Here is a 14571-nt window from a genome sequence, read left to right on the forward strand (position 1 = left end):
CATTTTGAAGTTTAGCTTTGACAGTTTTGTTATGTTTACATTTCTTACAATCGTTCTTATGTCTATTATTTGGGCAATAAAAATAATAGATCAATTTTTTTTGATTATTGCCTAACATAACCAATCTTGTCTGGTAAATTGAAGGCTTTCGGCTTAATCTTCACGGCTGCTTAAAATTTTAATGCCCACTTCAACCGCCCATTTGCAAAATAAAATTTTTAATGATCGCCTAAAACTCTGCCTAAAAACGAATTAGCACTTTAATAAGAATAATTGAAAATGCCCAACATTGCTCAGCTGCTGCTCACATTTTACTCATCTTACGTCAAATCTTCATTTACTCGCACTCTCAAAGCCTAAAGTATAACCTACTATCTACATGCCAAAATAACCCTTAACCCTTCAACTATTTACCTAACTTAATTATGCAGTTCTTCGCATTACATGCGCGTTTTACACACAAGGATAAGCTTAAATATACCTGCCTGCTACCTTCGTGCGCCCAGAAGTATGCTATTTGTATAGCTTAGCCTTACCAAATGAAATATTTCAAACATATTTCTACCTCAGAAAGTTATACGCATTGAACGCTTCATAAAATATTAGCCAATGCAAGTTTTCCTTCGAAAAATTTTGTTGCTTAGTTCAAGTTCATGAATTATTAATGAACTTTTAGGCGCATCGAAGAAAATTAACATAAGTAGATTAATTTGTGTAGAGCATAGGGAAAATGTGCGCATGAAAGTGGGCCTGGTATCTGTTACACGATTTTGGCACAGTTGCATGTATTGGTTTTCTTCTTCTTCCTTCTCCTCCAATTGAGGCAGTTAAGTGAACTTACCGAAATACCTCGAAAAGCTTGCTACCACACTAAACCGGCAGTTAAATGCCAAGTTGATGACGGGTTGCTGCTGTTCAGCTTGACTAGTTTAGTGCCGAAATATGTGCTAGCTAACGGTAAATTTATGTAGAATAGCCCTACTTTTTCGCTTCATGAAAGTTGAAAGCGTTGTCTAAAATATTAATGAGGGAATTCAGGCATCTGTATGGGGTTAATCTTGCCTGGAAAGATAACAAGGAGTTTGGAAAGAATTCCATCACCGTGCGTCATACTTACGCTAAGGCTTTTGATTTTATGCCAATTCGTAACATCAAAAGCTATCGAACGCAAAGTTTTATATTCTTGAATTTCGCAAAGCATTAAAGTAGATTCAAAAACACACTTTTAGGCCCTGATGTGCTTATTCTTTTCAATGAAGCTTAAAAAATAGCATACTTTTTGTCGTCCATTTCAAAGTATATGTATGGGCGCAGAAAGCTTTTGAGGCTAAAAGGAGCTTTGCTAGATTTTCTCCTGTAAAGCTTGGTAATTTTATTATATATATGTCAAGAGCTTTTAAAACGCGTTCATAGTGCTTTTTACATTTAAATAAAATATTGTTAATTGAAAACGCCTACGTAATTTAATTTTTGATCCAAACAGATAGGAATATCATATACCTAATCTAGCACACAAGTGAAAGGCTTTCACATAAAAATATTTATTTATGCTTAATGCACATGCAACCATCAAAGCTTACACAAAAGCTTTCACACTGAGGTAGGAGCTTTAAATAGTCTCATTTTCGTTGTTGGTGTTTCCGACAGGGTAGGAGTGTGATGTAATGTGGAACGATTTCAGAACGAAAAATGACACTGAAGATGGCACAACGCCGAAACCGGTTTGTCTCCAAACCAAATTTGACAAGGGATGACGGAAAATCGTTCCACATTACATCACAGCTTTAAATAGCTTTTTTATTTAAAATTTGTCTAAGTATGTATGTTTTAGGAATTATTTAATTGAAGGTAAACCTAAGTATTTCTAAAAGCTCTATTGAAAACAATTTCGTTGAAACTTTTGTAAAAGTTACAATTTCCCCTCAACATTTTTTTATATTTTAATAAAACCAGAAAGTTTCCTATGTGATAAAATGTATTAAGCAATGGTTGCAATGGAGTCTTTTCCAACAAATATGTGGTATTTGCAAGTCGAGCTTTCACAAAAACAATTACAATTACGATTTTCTGGTAAAAGATCGTTATTGGCAACAGAAACTTAGCTCTCGCAGTTCGCATATAAAAGCGCTTGCCTACACTGAATAGCTTTTCGCTAAAAAAAAAATGTTTCACATTTATTAGGCCAGAAAAACTTTAATAAACAACTTTGTAAAAAATGGTTTTAGATGTAATCAAATTTATATCTCTAGAAACAAAATTATTTAATGTCAAAAGAGTCAATTTAGTAAGTACAGCTTTCATACAATAAAATCTTTCCTGGAAATTAAATACCGATCTTAAGCTTTCTTCAAAAGATTTCTCTCACAAAAATTGTGCGCTTTAATAGTTAAATTTTTTATAAAATGACCCAAGCTTGTGAGAAAAGCTTCCTTTTCAAATATATATATATATCTTTTGAATTGGTTTACTTAAATTTATTTTAATGGTTTATGAATAACTCAAAATTCACTTAAATGTCAAAAATCTTTCCCGAAATGGTAAGTGCTTTTATATATATGAGCAGCCTTTCATTCAAATTAAATAACTTCCTTTAACTTGTTTTTTGCAAAAAAAAATAAATTGGAAAAGAAAATTGGCGCGTAAATATAAAAATGCTTTCAACTAATAAAAAGAGCTTTCACATAAAAAAGGTTATCTTTCAAATTCGGCTCATTTTTTAGCTAGTTGTACGTTTACAAGTTTATAAGAACTTTTTTGCTATGGGGAATATCAGGTTAAAATAAAGTATGTATGTAAGTAAAGGTTTCAATATGCTGTATAAATTAATGAGCTGATTTATTATTTAACAGAAATCTTTCCTTTCCTTTCCTTATAAAAAAAGCACTTTTAAATATAAAAAGCTTTCACAAAATAAATGGAGCTTTTACATAAAAAGCTTCTCTAATAATTATTCGGTTTTCTCTAACTTTAATTTATAAAAAACCTTATTTTCATATAAAATGAGCTTTCAAAATGCAAAAGCTCTCTCAAAGTATATACAGCTTTCATATAAGAAAGTGTGTGGTCTTAAGTAATACAATCCTTTTTTAAATAATGTAATGCTGTTTCGATTTTCTGCCTGAGAAGCCAATTGAAATTATTCTTACGTTACTTCAAACCCCTTCTGTTACCCCTAACGTAAGCATTATTTATAAAATGTCAGGCGGTAAAATCGTAAAAGAAAATAGCGGACCCTTGAATGATGTAACTGTTTTTTTTTTTTAAGATTGTGTGTGAGAATTTTTATTTGTAGTATTTTTTTTTAATTTCTGACTGTTTTCATTGAAGCAAATCGTCGCTTTATTATCCATTGTTTAATCATTAAACACAAAGTAGTTCAAGCACAACAAGTACATAGCCTACTTCACATTTTTTCACACACACATCACAGCATTTCACTGCTTCATAGTCAGCTACACAACTGCCGCAGCCACAATTGTATGTAGTGTGCTTTCAGGCGTAAGCGGTCCGGCAGGCACGCAAGCAAATTAGTATACTCACATACATACATCAGTCCATATATGTTTGTATGTATGTATGGCAGCTGGTATTTTTATAACCGCACAATTACCGCCATTAACCTGCTTTTGTTTTCACAGATTTTTTTATTTTTACTTTCTTTTCAATTCGAGGGCCGCGCTTTTCATTTTCTTTCATACTTTTTGCTGCCATTTATTCTATTTTCATTTACTAGCTGTTGTGGAATTTTTTCGTACCACTTCTCCGCTTCATTTTACTTTTGTTGTGCTCTTGTTTGTCAACAAAAACTTCCGACGCAGCAAGCTGCCTTTGCCCCATTGACGCGCCATAAATAGCCTACTTTAAGGCGAAACGAAACAAACTAACGAGTGCACCAAAAAAACTGAACAGTGACTGAAAGTGAGTAAGACACACTTTCCACTTCTTCAATCGACTTGAGTGCCTGAGGAAGCAGTGTATATATATGTATGTAACTATTTACCCGCAACCTGTGGCTATGCGCCTAATTGTATGCTTTATTTACTATTTTTGTTGCATACTTTTGGGGGCGCTTTGAGTTTTGTAGCAAAGTGAATGCAAATACAAAAATTCTTGTAACAAACCGACAAAACTAATCCGCGCGCTCTTCGCATTGCATGCCATCCATCTATTCTGAGCGGCTCAGTTCGCATTAAGGGTTGCATTTCGAGTGCTGTATTTATGTATGCAGTACATAGCATATGTTGTGGCGTGCCGTTTAAACTTTCAATGACTGACAGTTGACCGCATTTCGAGTAGGACGGACGAACGGACGTAGTTGTGGAGTACGCAGTTGTGCGTAATTGACACAGTTGTCTTTAAACCGCTTACAAAGAAGCGAAATAAATTCGCATGTCTGCTTGGATAAATCTGAGTGTGTGTGTGTGAATGAGTGTATTAATAAGTGCAAATGACAACTGAAACTATAAAACGAAGTAAACTAAATGGAAACAGTATCGTATTTCCGGCGCTAAATGCAGTGATGCATTTAAGAAGCCCCCCAATTTTGTTGTTGTTTTGTGATTGACATTTAAGGTTTTCTTTCTCATGTCAATTGCGCGGAAATAAATCGTTATAGGGTAGAAAAATAGGGTAGAAAAATACTGACTTAGAAATTAAATAGAACTAATAGAAGCAATTTAGTGAGCAAAACCCCTGCCAGAAATTTTTGCTTCGGATTATTGAAAAAAAAAAAAAAATATTTTCAATTCCAATATACATACATATGTATGTGGAACATTCGCATGCGAAGCTATTGCTTATATTCGAATCAAGGAAAGCTTTCACAATATAAACAGGGCTTTCACCATATCAATGTCGACGAGAGATTGAGGAAAAGAGAGCTTACTATAATCTAGTTAAATCTATGCTTTGAGTAAATGAACAGCTCATGGTAATGCATTGGAAAGCTTTAACTTTCAGCAGCTTTCATGAAGTAAAACTAACAATCTATGAGTTAGTTCAAAAAAAAGTCACTAAAAAGTTTTAGTTTAAAGCAGACATTTTTCGCACATAAATACTAAGTAAATAGTGGAGCTTTACTAAATAATAGCCGTATAATGATGATGATGCATCTATTTTTAGGAAGTATGCACTTAAAAGTTTTCACTTGCAGCGTGAAATGTCTCATGTAGTGAAAAACACTTCTAAATAAAAAAACTTCTGCGTAAATGAATGAACCTAAAATAAACGCAGCTTTCTCAAACGTTTCGCCTCAATGCATTGGCTATTCGAAAACACGGAATCTAATTTCTGCTAATTTAAATGAAACTCATATATGTTTTCGAAAATATGTACTAAAAGCTTTCACTTGCAAAAGAAAAATTCTGGTGCGATGGAAAAAAGGCTTCAAAAAATTCCACCAAACAGTTAAGATTTCAGCAATAAAGCTTTCACTCGATAACCAGAGCTTTCATCCAACAAGCTTCAGCTTAAATTAATGAGATTTTCCGGGGAAGTGCACAAACGCCTATATATCAAACAAGAAAAATTTCAAAGAAAAGGAGGTCATAGTCTTTTCAACATCAATGCGCTCTAAAATGTTTTGGTTTCAACTAAAAAACTTTATTTTTATGATTACAGGACAAAAGTCCATGTCTACATTAATAAAGTGTTCTAGAAAAAATTTTTTAAGAAGCTTTCGCTTTCAACGAAAAAGCTCTCACGAAATAAAAAAAAATCATTGACATAAAAACTCTTCTGTTATATATAATGAACTATTAAAAAACGTATGTTATCATCAGCAAAGCTTTCACTAAGTGAGTGTCCTTAAAATTAAGACATTTTTCAACGTTTATAATTCATAAAGGTTTGTTATTTATATTTTTAGTTTTATTTTAAAACTGAAATATTTTTGGACTTTCATTGATTCTTTAAGTGCTATATTTGAAATGTAATTTTTTTATGTTTTTTTATTATAAATCTATTTTTGGCTTTCAGCTAATAAAAAGTTTCGTTTACTTTCTTAAATCTTAATCTAAATACTATGCATTATATTGACTTCAGAATTTATTTTCTTTTTTGCAACATTTAATAAAACTTTGAAGATTTAATATGTGTTTTTTAAATCATAAATATAAAGTACTATTCGTATTTTCGCTTTTTTATGAATTTCGATACATTTGTTTGTAGTTTTGTTCATTATTTTTTTTTTATGTTTAATATGTTTCTAAAAATTTTTTGCAATTTTTTTTAATATCTATCTTAAATTTTATTGAATTTTTCATTTCAATTGAATGCAATAATATTCCATACTCTGTGCAATTTCCATTTTGAGTTAGTAAGAGCCTATCGTGCGGCTATCCAATAATATTTTCAATTTTTGGTAATTTGAAGTTTATTACTGCGAAATTTAATAAATATGCTAATTTAGAATAAGTAAAACAAATGCACACACAGGAAAACGAAATTTGAATTGAGCGCGAAAAATATGCACCATTATTCTAAATATGCTTTTGTACACGGAATATACTACTCATTCGATTACAAGTGTTAAAAAATTTGCTGTAATTTAAACGAGTTAAATAAGTAAAATATTTATAAAGTAAAAATAAAAAATACAGGAAATTTTCAGGAACTATTTTAATAGAAAAAGTGTCCAATAAAATGAGTTGTGACATGAAATTAAAAAAATACTAATAACAATAAATTTGTATTTATTTTTATTACAATTTTTTTAGTAATATGAAATCATAATTCTCTTTTTGTGTATTTTTTATTCGTTTGCCCAACTGTCAAAGGTAACTTTAATTAAGTTATGCATTGCACTTTTTAATATTTCATACACTTTAAATTTCTAACTTTTTCTACCTTAACGACGCGTTTTTAATTAATTAATTGTAATATTTTTCATTTGTGTGTGTTTGTGTGTGACCAACTTCCACCTCATTTTAATAATGCAATATTCCATATATAATTATAGAATTTACCAATGTTCAATGGCCGATTGCGCGCGTAAAAACAATTAACAATCAATGATGCCCAACAGCATTAAAAACACAATGCGGAATAACAATTAACAATGCCAAAATGTAATTAAGAATTAACGCGTAATTGTGCGCACAATGCAACGCGATTTTTTATATCAAATTTATGTTTGCTTTTTTTATATACAAACCTATTATATAACTTACATAATTAAATGTCAATAAATTTGTAATGACACAGTGCGTGTGGGAAATATGTTTACAAGCTTATGTTATGTGGGCTTCTCTTTGCCCTCTACGCACAAATACTATGAAGAGGGCAATGAGAAGGCAACATTTTTTGTAGAAACGAAAACGCCATTAAACAATGTAACATGGTCACAGCGCACTTTTCGTTTGATAAATATTTGTGTTAATAATAAAAAACAAATGTGCAGTCATAATTACAGCAGGTGTGAGGAGAGAACAGGAGGAAAATGCTATCAAGAAATGTTTTATGGGGCTTCTTCTGTAATACTAAACTAGCTAAATGCTCAATTTTGTCTAAAGAATCTGGCTAATATTCGATTCTTTGTCATGCTTCAATTTAAGAAACTGTAGCTATATTTTTTTTTAGGTGGCAACTCTTAGCAACACTTGCTTCTGTATAAAAGTATTATTAAAAACTTGTCTTTTTATGCCCCTAATTAAATATTTTGAGTGAGCATGTAAAAAAAACATTCATTTTTAATAGGTGGCAACCCTAAAAAAAATTGTAAAAGTATCCTTCTGATCTTATCCTTTGAAATGCACTCTGGAATTTTTTCCAAAAAGAACTTTTTCAACTGGCTTTTGTTAGTTGTGATAATGCAATTATTTTGTCATACACATTTAATTCTACGAATGGTGGCAACCTTTGTCAATAAAAGCTTTCACTTTCTAGGAAAACGTTTTTACTCCAGCAGCAAAGCCTTGATTTTATTCTAAGGTTTTTCGTATAAGTATTTGTAATTAAAATACATGCATTTTTTAGAGTATACGCACGCATGAGCCTTAAATATTATTAACTATTCTTAAAAATATAAATAAAAAAACTTTATGTCCAACGGGAAAGCTTAATTTTTCAACTGTAGAGCTTTAACTTTTGTAGTAGAGCTTTCATCTAACAAGCTTCTATTTAATGAAAAGAAGTATTCCAAAAAAAATTGCATTAAAAGTTTTCACTTTCAATAGAAAAGCGTTTCTATTTAAATAAATATCCTAAAAATGTGGTTTAACAAGTACCCTTTAAAGAGTAAAGCATTCATTTACATATAAAGTAAATATAGCTTAAAAATTTGGACTGAAAAGCTTTAACTTTTACAAACACGACCTATAATTTTTTAACGTTAAAGCTTTCGTATAAAAAATTGTCATACGTGTGATTAACCTATTTGCAAAATATGCGCAAAGAAGCTTTCACCCTCTATAAAAATGCTTTCTCAAAACATCTATAGCTTTCGCTTAAAAAGCTTCAAGTAAATTGGTGAACAATTTTGGAATATGTACACAAAAGAGCTTTCAGTTTTAAATGAAAGCTTTCCATATGTGGCAAGTTTTCACAAAGTAAGTTAAGCTTTCGCTTAAAAAGCTTCAGATAAATTAATGCTTTATTGAAGAAAATGTACCTTAAAAAGTATTCACTTTTAATGGATAACATCTCACAAAATAAACAGAGCTATTGCATGAAAATTTTTTTCTTGAATTATTGCCCTAAAGGCTTTCATTCCATCTCTACCAAACCGTCTGACAACAGTCCAAACTGGTCCAAATTGACACCAGTTGCACTCAGCGTCCAATAGCTTACTGTTTAAAGTTAACTTTCAAATCCTTCTCTATCTTTTATTCTGCATACTGTTTAACCACCTCATCCTTCTTTATACCTCTTTCGATTTTGCATACACCAGTTAAGATGTAAATTCCGCAAGACGAAAAATGCAACCTGAAAGCTGTCTGTCACTGGCGACAAACAACAGTAACAACAACAGCAAAGATGGCAGTCCAAAAATAGTTCGTACAAAAAGAAAGTGTGCCGAAAAACTGGCACACAACCATTCGCCAGCTCATAACCTAAACTAAAAAAGTAAAAAATATCAACAAAAAAATTCAATTAAAAACGTTCGACAGGAAATCCAGGCAATAACCTGCTCGAGCAGTAAATTGAGGACAAAATTTAAGTGACATATTCAAGCGTGACATTGCCTTACTTTTGCCGGTGAGCTCTGTGGCTGTGTTTCCAAAAATGCTAATTCACTTTGTTTTCAAAATTTTAATTCCATTCAATTCGTCGTGTGCTGTTGCTCAATAAGCTTTATTAGCATTTCCGCTCTTGTTGCTGCCTTGGTACACACCCACAACCAGAAGTGTTCTGCCGGCACGCTTATGCGCTATTAATCTGTTCATAAAGGAAATGCTTTTGCCGTATCTCTTTGCCATTTCACTGGTTTAGTTTCCTCTAGGTTTCCAATTGGGCGTTTGAAGTTGTATCCAACCCTAAGCTGGGCCATCAAATTCCGTCAATTAATCACAGAAGTGTTTTGCATGTGCTAGCCAAATGTCTCTTTGGCTGGCTGAATGTTACGTAGCTATTTAGTTGAATGGCAGTCTGTCCGCCTACAGCCCATAACTCTGTTTAGTCGACGACATTTCAACATTCACTGCAGCCACTCCCAGCGGCTTCACATCGCCTGACAGATTTCTATGTAGACTTCTTGCGAGCTTTCGACCCGTCTCAACTCGTCTTGCCTTCTTGCCCTCCACCTGACCCACCTTTTACTATTTGTTTATCTACGCTTTCCCGACGTTAGCCTATTTCCCAGCAATTCGTCTCTTTATGCGCGCTTTGTTTTTTATTCCTTAAAACTCACGAGCACTCAATGAATTCAGGCTTTTATCGCTTCCCTAGAAATTTTTAGTTGTGGATGGGAAGCCCATTGCCTCCATTCCCTTTTAAGTGTATTTCCCTTTCCCAGTATCGAGTGGTTCAAGTGCTTCTCCGCCTTTTTTATTTTTTTATTTTCCTAACTACACAATTTTTTCCTTTCATAGTCCCTTCCCTTTGCGCCACTTTCCTTTTTGATTGAGCAGGTGTGTGTTTACTTTCCTTCGTCTCATGCATCGCTTTTGTCGCTGATTCTTTTTTTTTTGGTGGGCGTGTCAACGCATTCGCTTTTAAGTGGCTTTGCAACTGGCATCGAATTGTCGCGTCACACGCTACACAAATGGAAATACACAAAGCGGTCCTTCTTATAACCTATGTACTGCCTTTAACCGCCGTTTGAAGAGTATCGATATGTTTTTGACAGTCTATAGCTCAAACCAAAATGCCTGAAATGGTGGGATTCTGAGAATCACTATCTCTATATCTAAATGAATATCAGCCGCTCCTAACACCATGCAACATCTAGTTCCATCTCCCTCATATTGCCAGATTTGACTGATTACAAATAATATCTGTTACTTTTTCATGTTGTAGTATACTTTTAGGCCCCACTGCCCTTCATATGAAGCTTTCTAACGATCAAAATTTAGCATAACGATTGTCGGCGTCCTAACCCACTGCAGATCTGAGTTTAAAACGATAACGGAAATTAGGTGCATTGCTTTAGTTGGGCCTTTTCTATGCATTCATTTATGTAAACTTTCGAATCAATTTAACCGTCCCAGTCTCAAGTGCCCCTAAAAGTATATACTTTACTTATTAGGCAATACAACTCTTGCTCATATAATCCTGCTAATTATATATAATCATGTACATAATCATATAATCTGCTTTGCCACTTCATCCCAAACCCGTAAAATTTTGTTTATACAGTTTTTCCTTGAAAATTACAACATTTATCGCTTGCGCCATCTACCGGCGGTGAGCAAAAGTTTTGCTTGAGTGAGGTGAATTTCTTCTAGCATGCTGTGCCGCCATCCTGTATGTTGAGTGGGTTATTTTTTACTATGGTTGTTGCCCGAACTAAATTCCCATGGTGTCGCCCTCACTGGTATGCGCTAAAAGAACTTTTTTGTATTAATTTTTTTTATTATATTAGATTTTATTTTAAATAACACTAAGAAAAAACTGAGTACGCAGTTTTTTAGTCCATTGAATTTTAGTATAATAATGTGCAAAACTGAGGTAGCTAGGACTTACCAATGATTTTTGGCAAATATTTTTGTTGAAAAATAAAAATTATAAATAAACTCTTAGAATTGTAGTAAATAAAGAAGAAGTGCTAACTTGTTTCATATTTTATGGTGCTGGGAATCAGCAAAATACTGTTTGAATTTGAAATGCAATACACATACATATGTACGTACATATGTACATAATAGGGGTATTCTCCAAATCTTGCAAAGCCATTGCACGTAGCACGGATTGCACGGATTGCATAAATTGCAAACACACAACAAGAAAATTCATGGGAAACAACATTTCCTATCGCTGCAAAATATGCAACGTCGAAACCCATGTATATATTTTGCAAAATAGCATAGCAAGATAATAGCGACCCTGTGCTAGTTGTTTTGTTGTTGGAATTGCTACATATTTCTCTCATTCCTCTCATCTCGCTCACTTAATTTTTTTTTGCTGTCTCTTGTTATTGTATTTGATACATAATTTCGCTGCTTGCTCCCCATGCATGCACCACTTTGGGGTGTTCTCGTACTCTTCGAAATTTGGAATAGTATTTTTGCATTTCGTGCAATCCATGCATCGTGCAAGACTTCGAGAATACCCCTAATGTAAATGCTGAAACATGCCACAAGCCCTGCAATTTGACATCTCACTTTTGAAAATCGAACGAGCTGTTCTTTTTGGTGTCACTCAAAATTCTGATTTAAGATTATCAAAATTTTTTCAATACAATAAAAAAAAATACAAAATTTTATAATTAAATTTTTTAAATGTATAATTGAGGAACGAACACATACTGAGTTTTTTTAAAAAAATCGTAAGAAATTAAAACTTAACGCAAAATTAAAAAAAAAAAATTACAAAACTTCAAATCGTATGTACATTTTTTAAATTTGTAATATGATTTATTTTTAAACTTAAATTAGAAAATCATTAAAAAAAAATTCTCAAAAAAACAGTTTCAATAGTTATTGGTTATAATGGAAAACGAAAAATAAATATAACGACAAACTTATTTCTTATTGTACCTATGTACATACATTTATTTTACTCGATCTTTAAAAAGTGTTTCTTTATAAATTTGTTTATTGGATTTGTATCCTTAGGTAATTTAAAAAATAGAGAAATCAGATTTTATTTTTTATTATTAGCATAAAACTAAATAGAAAATAAAATTTTATTATTCAGTCATAATAAAAAAATACGAAGAACAACAAACAGTTGAATATTTTTTAATATTATGACTTATTTTTAGACAACAATTTTAAGAAAAAAAAATTAATTATCAAAAAAATACCAAAAATTCTTGGTTGTAGATATGTGTGTGCTTAATTAAATATTTTACTTAACTTAGCTTAAAAAGAGATAAAAAAAATTCCAAAATAGGGTTACAATAAAAAACAAAAATCAACAAACAGTTGAATATTTTTTAATACCATGACTTATTTTAAGACAAAAATTTTTATAAACAATATAATAAAAAAATTTTAAAATCTCTGTTCTACTAAAGCAATAAATATTGTCTTGAAAAATACATAGATAAATATTTTATGTTACACTCATTTTAATATTCTTCACTTAGTTGATTTTTTATGTTAATTTGCGTATTAGAAAAGTTTTTTATTTGTTTGTATTAAAAAAATTTAAATAATCTTATTGCAAATCAATGTTTAATTTTTTTCGTAAAGTTTTTGCTTAAAAGTTTTAATTTAAATAAAATTTGGAAAAAAATGAAAAAAAAGTTTAACACCGACTTAATTTTAAATTTAAGATTTCAATAAGAGAATCAGAGAAGAGTTTGTTTGTCTTTTTATAAGCTACGATTTAAATTTATAATAAAATATAATAATAAATATAATAAAATTTTAGTGAAAACCCTAGAATTTTATTTGAGAAAATTTTCTTTGCAAAATATTTCAAAACGTAGCATTCTTAAGCTGTTTAAAAACATTGAAAAAATAGTAATGAAGTACACTCACCCAGAATTTGGTTAAATTTACACGTGCCCATTATAGCCATACTACACTAAAAATTAAGCTGCTCACATCTCCGCCCAACTAACAGTACTCGAAAAGTCATTCAATTAACTGCAAAAAATACCAGAGAACATTTTTCATAAATTCACTCATATGTGAACCGTTTTCACCATATTTTATGGCATACTTTGCAGCAACATTTTATTAGCTGCGCACACAGCAGTATAAAAGGTACGACTATACAAAATCAACCCTGAAAATTTATGCTTGCTGCTGCGTAGGCAGATATATGTAATAAAATGCCACTTATCTAATTCCACATCATTTGACTTTCGTTATGGAAACTTTACTAACTCATGCTTTCTATGCTTTTTTTTGTTGTATTTACAGTTATCCGAGTTGGAGCAGCGTGTCATTGAGGCGGAAGAACGCGCCGAGGAAGCGGAAGATAAGGTGAGTGAAGTATATTTTCATGCGTTTAGTGGCTAGAAAAAACGTTATGTGTATTCCAAAGTTGAAAGTGACTCTAGGAAATAATTTAAAGCAGATATAAAGAATTTGAATTCAATTGAAAAATATGAAAAATACAAAAACGAAAAGTACCTAAATGTAAAATTTCTTTGCGGAGAACTTAAGCCATTACAGCTTACAAAATTTGCTATTAAATATTCTTTACAAAAAACACTTAAGACAAGGGGTGGCTTGTCTATTTGAAAACATGTAAACCCCGAAAATCCACTTCAATGCTACATCAATAATCTACTTTTAGGGTTGCTGCCTATTTTTTCCTCGTCTGCGTAAATCTCTAAAACTTTAACACCGGAAACCACAATGAAATAAATCAATTCGTGTTTTTGCTGAAAATTTTACATAAATTTGTTCGTCTTTTAATACTCATTTCATTTCGACTCAGCGGGTGGTGGCAAAAAATCTACAGCCACGTGCCTAAGTGTATGCTTAGGATTTGTACTTGGTCATTAGTAAACACTTGAAAACTTGAAGTGATACAATAAATTTGTAGGACTCCCCTGGTGGAGGGGGGAAGGCAATGGAAAAAGTGGATTTTCAAAGTAGAGACTTACACACATAAGTTCTGCACTTAAACGAATCTCTGAACTAAATAAAAAAGAAGAAAATTAACTTCAAATAAAAAAAAATGTTTTGTTTTATTTTTCTCAAATTGGTATTGATTTCTTAGCTTTTATTTGAAAAACCTACGCTTTGAAATATAATTTAAAAAAATTGTTAAATCCTTTATACAAATTTTTAGATTCTTTTTAAATGAAAAACTTAAAATATTGTTGTTCTCATTTTGCTAGAATTATAAAACTTTACTTGAAAAAAAATCTATTTTCAATTTGCATAATTTTGTAGAAATGTTTAAAACTTTAAATTATTAAACTTACCCAAATAATTTTTCTAAAGTCGATTTTTTTTTAGTATTTGTAAAGTTAGAAAAAATGAACAGAGTTTGTTGATCATTTTTTAA

At 31.4% G+C, this 14571-nt stretch overlaps 1 protein-coding gene across 13 annotated transcripts in view; it reads left to right on the top strand.

The window, feature by feature from the left end:
- The window catches only part of LOC118748707 (uncharacterized protein CG43867), a 348463-nt gene that overhangs the window by 246870 nt on the left and 87022 nt on the right, over positions 1–14571 (top strand). For all 13 annotated transcript variants that reach the window (XM_036483332.1, XM_036483335.1, XM_036483333.1 and 10 more), the window contains one exon: positions 13473–13535. In XM_036483332.1, coding sequence (XP_036339225.1) covers positions 13473–13535 — 63 coding nt within the window. The remainder of the gene's footprint in view (positions 1–13472; positions 13536–14571) is intronic.

The sequence above is a fragment of the Rhagoletis pomonella genome, unplaced genomic scaffold, assembly GCF_013731165.1.
Source record: "Rhagoletis pomonella isolate Grant_MI unplaced genomic scaffold, Rhpom_1.0 Rhpom_scaffold_00013, whole genome shotgun sequence".
NCBI classification, from domain to species: Eukaryota; Metazoa; Arthropoda; class Insecta; order Diptera; family Tephritidae; genus Rhagoletis; species Rhagoletis pomonella.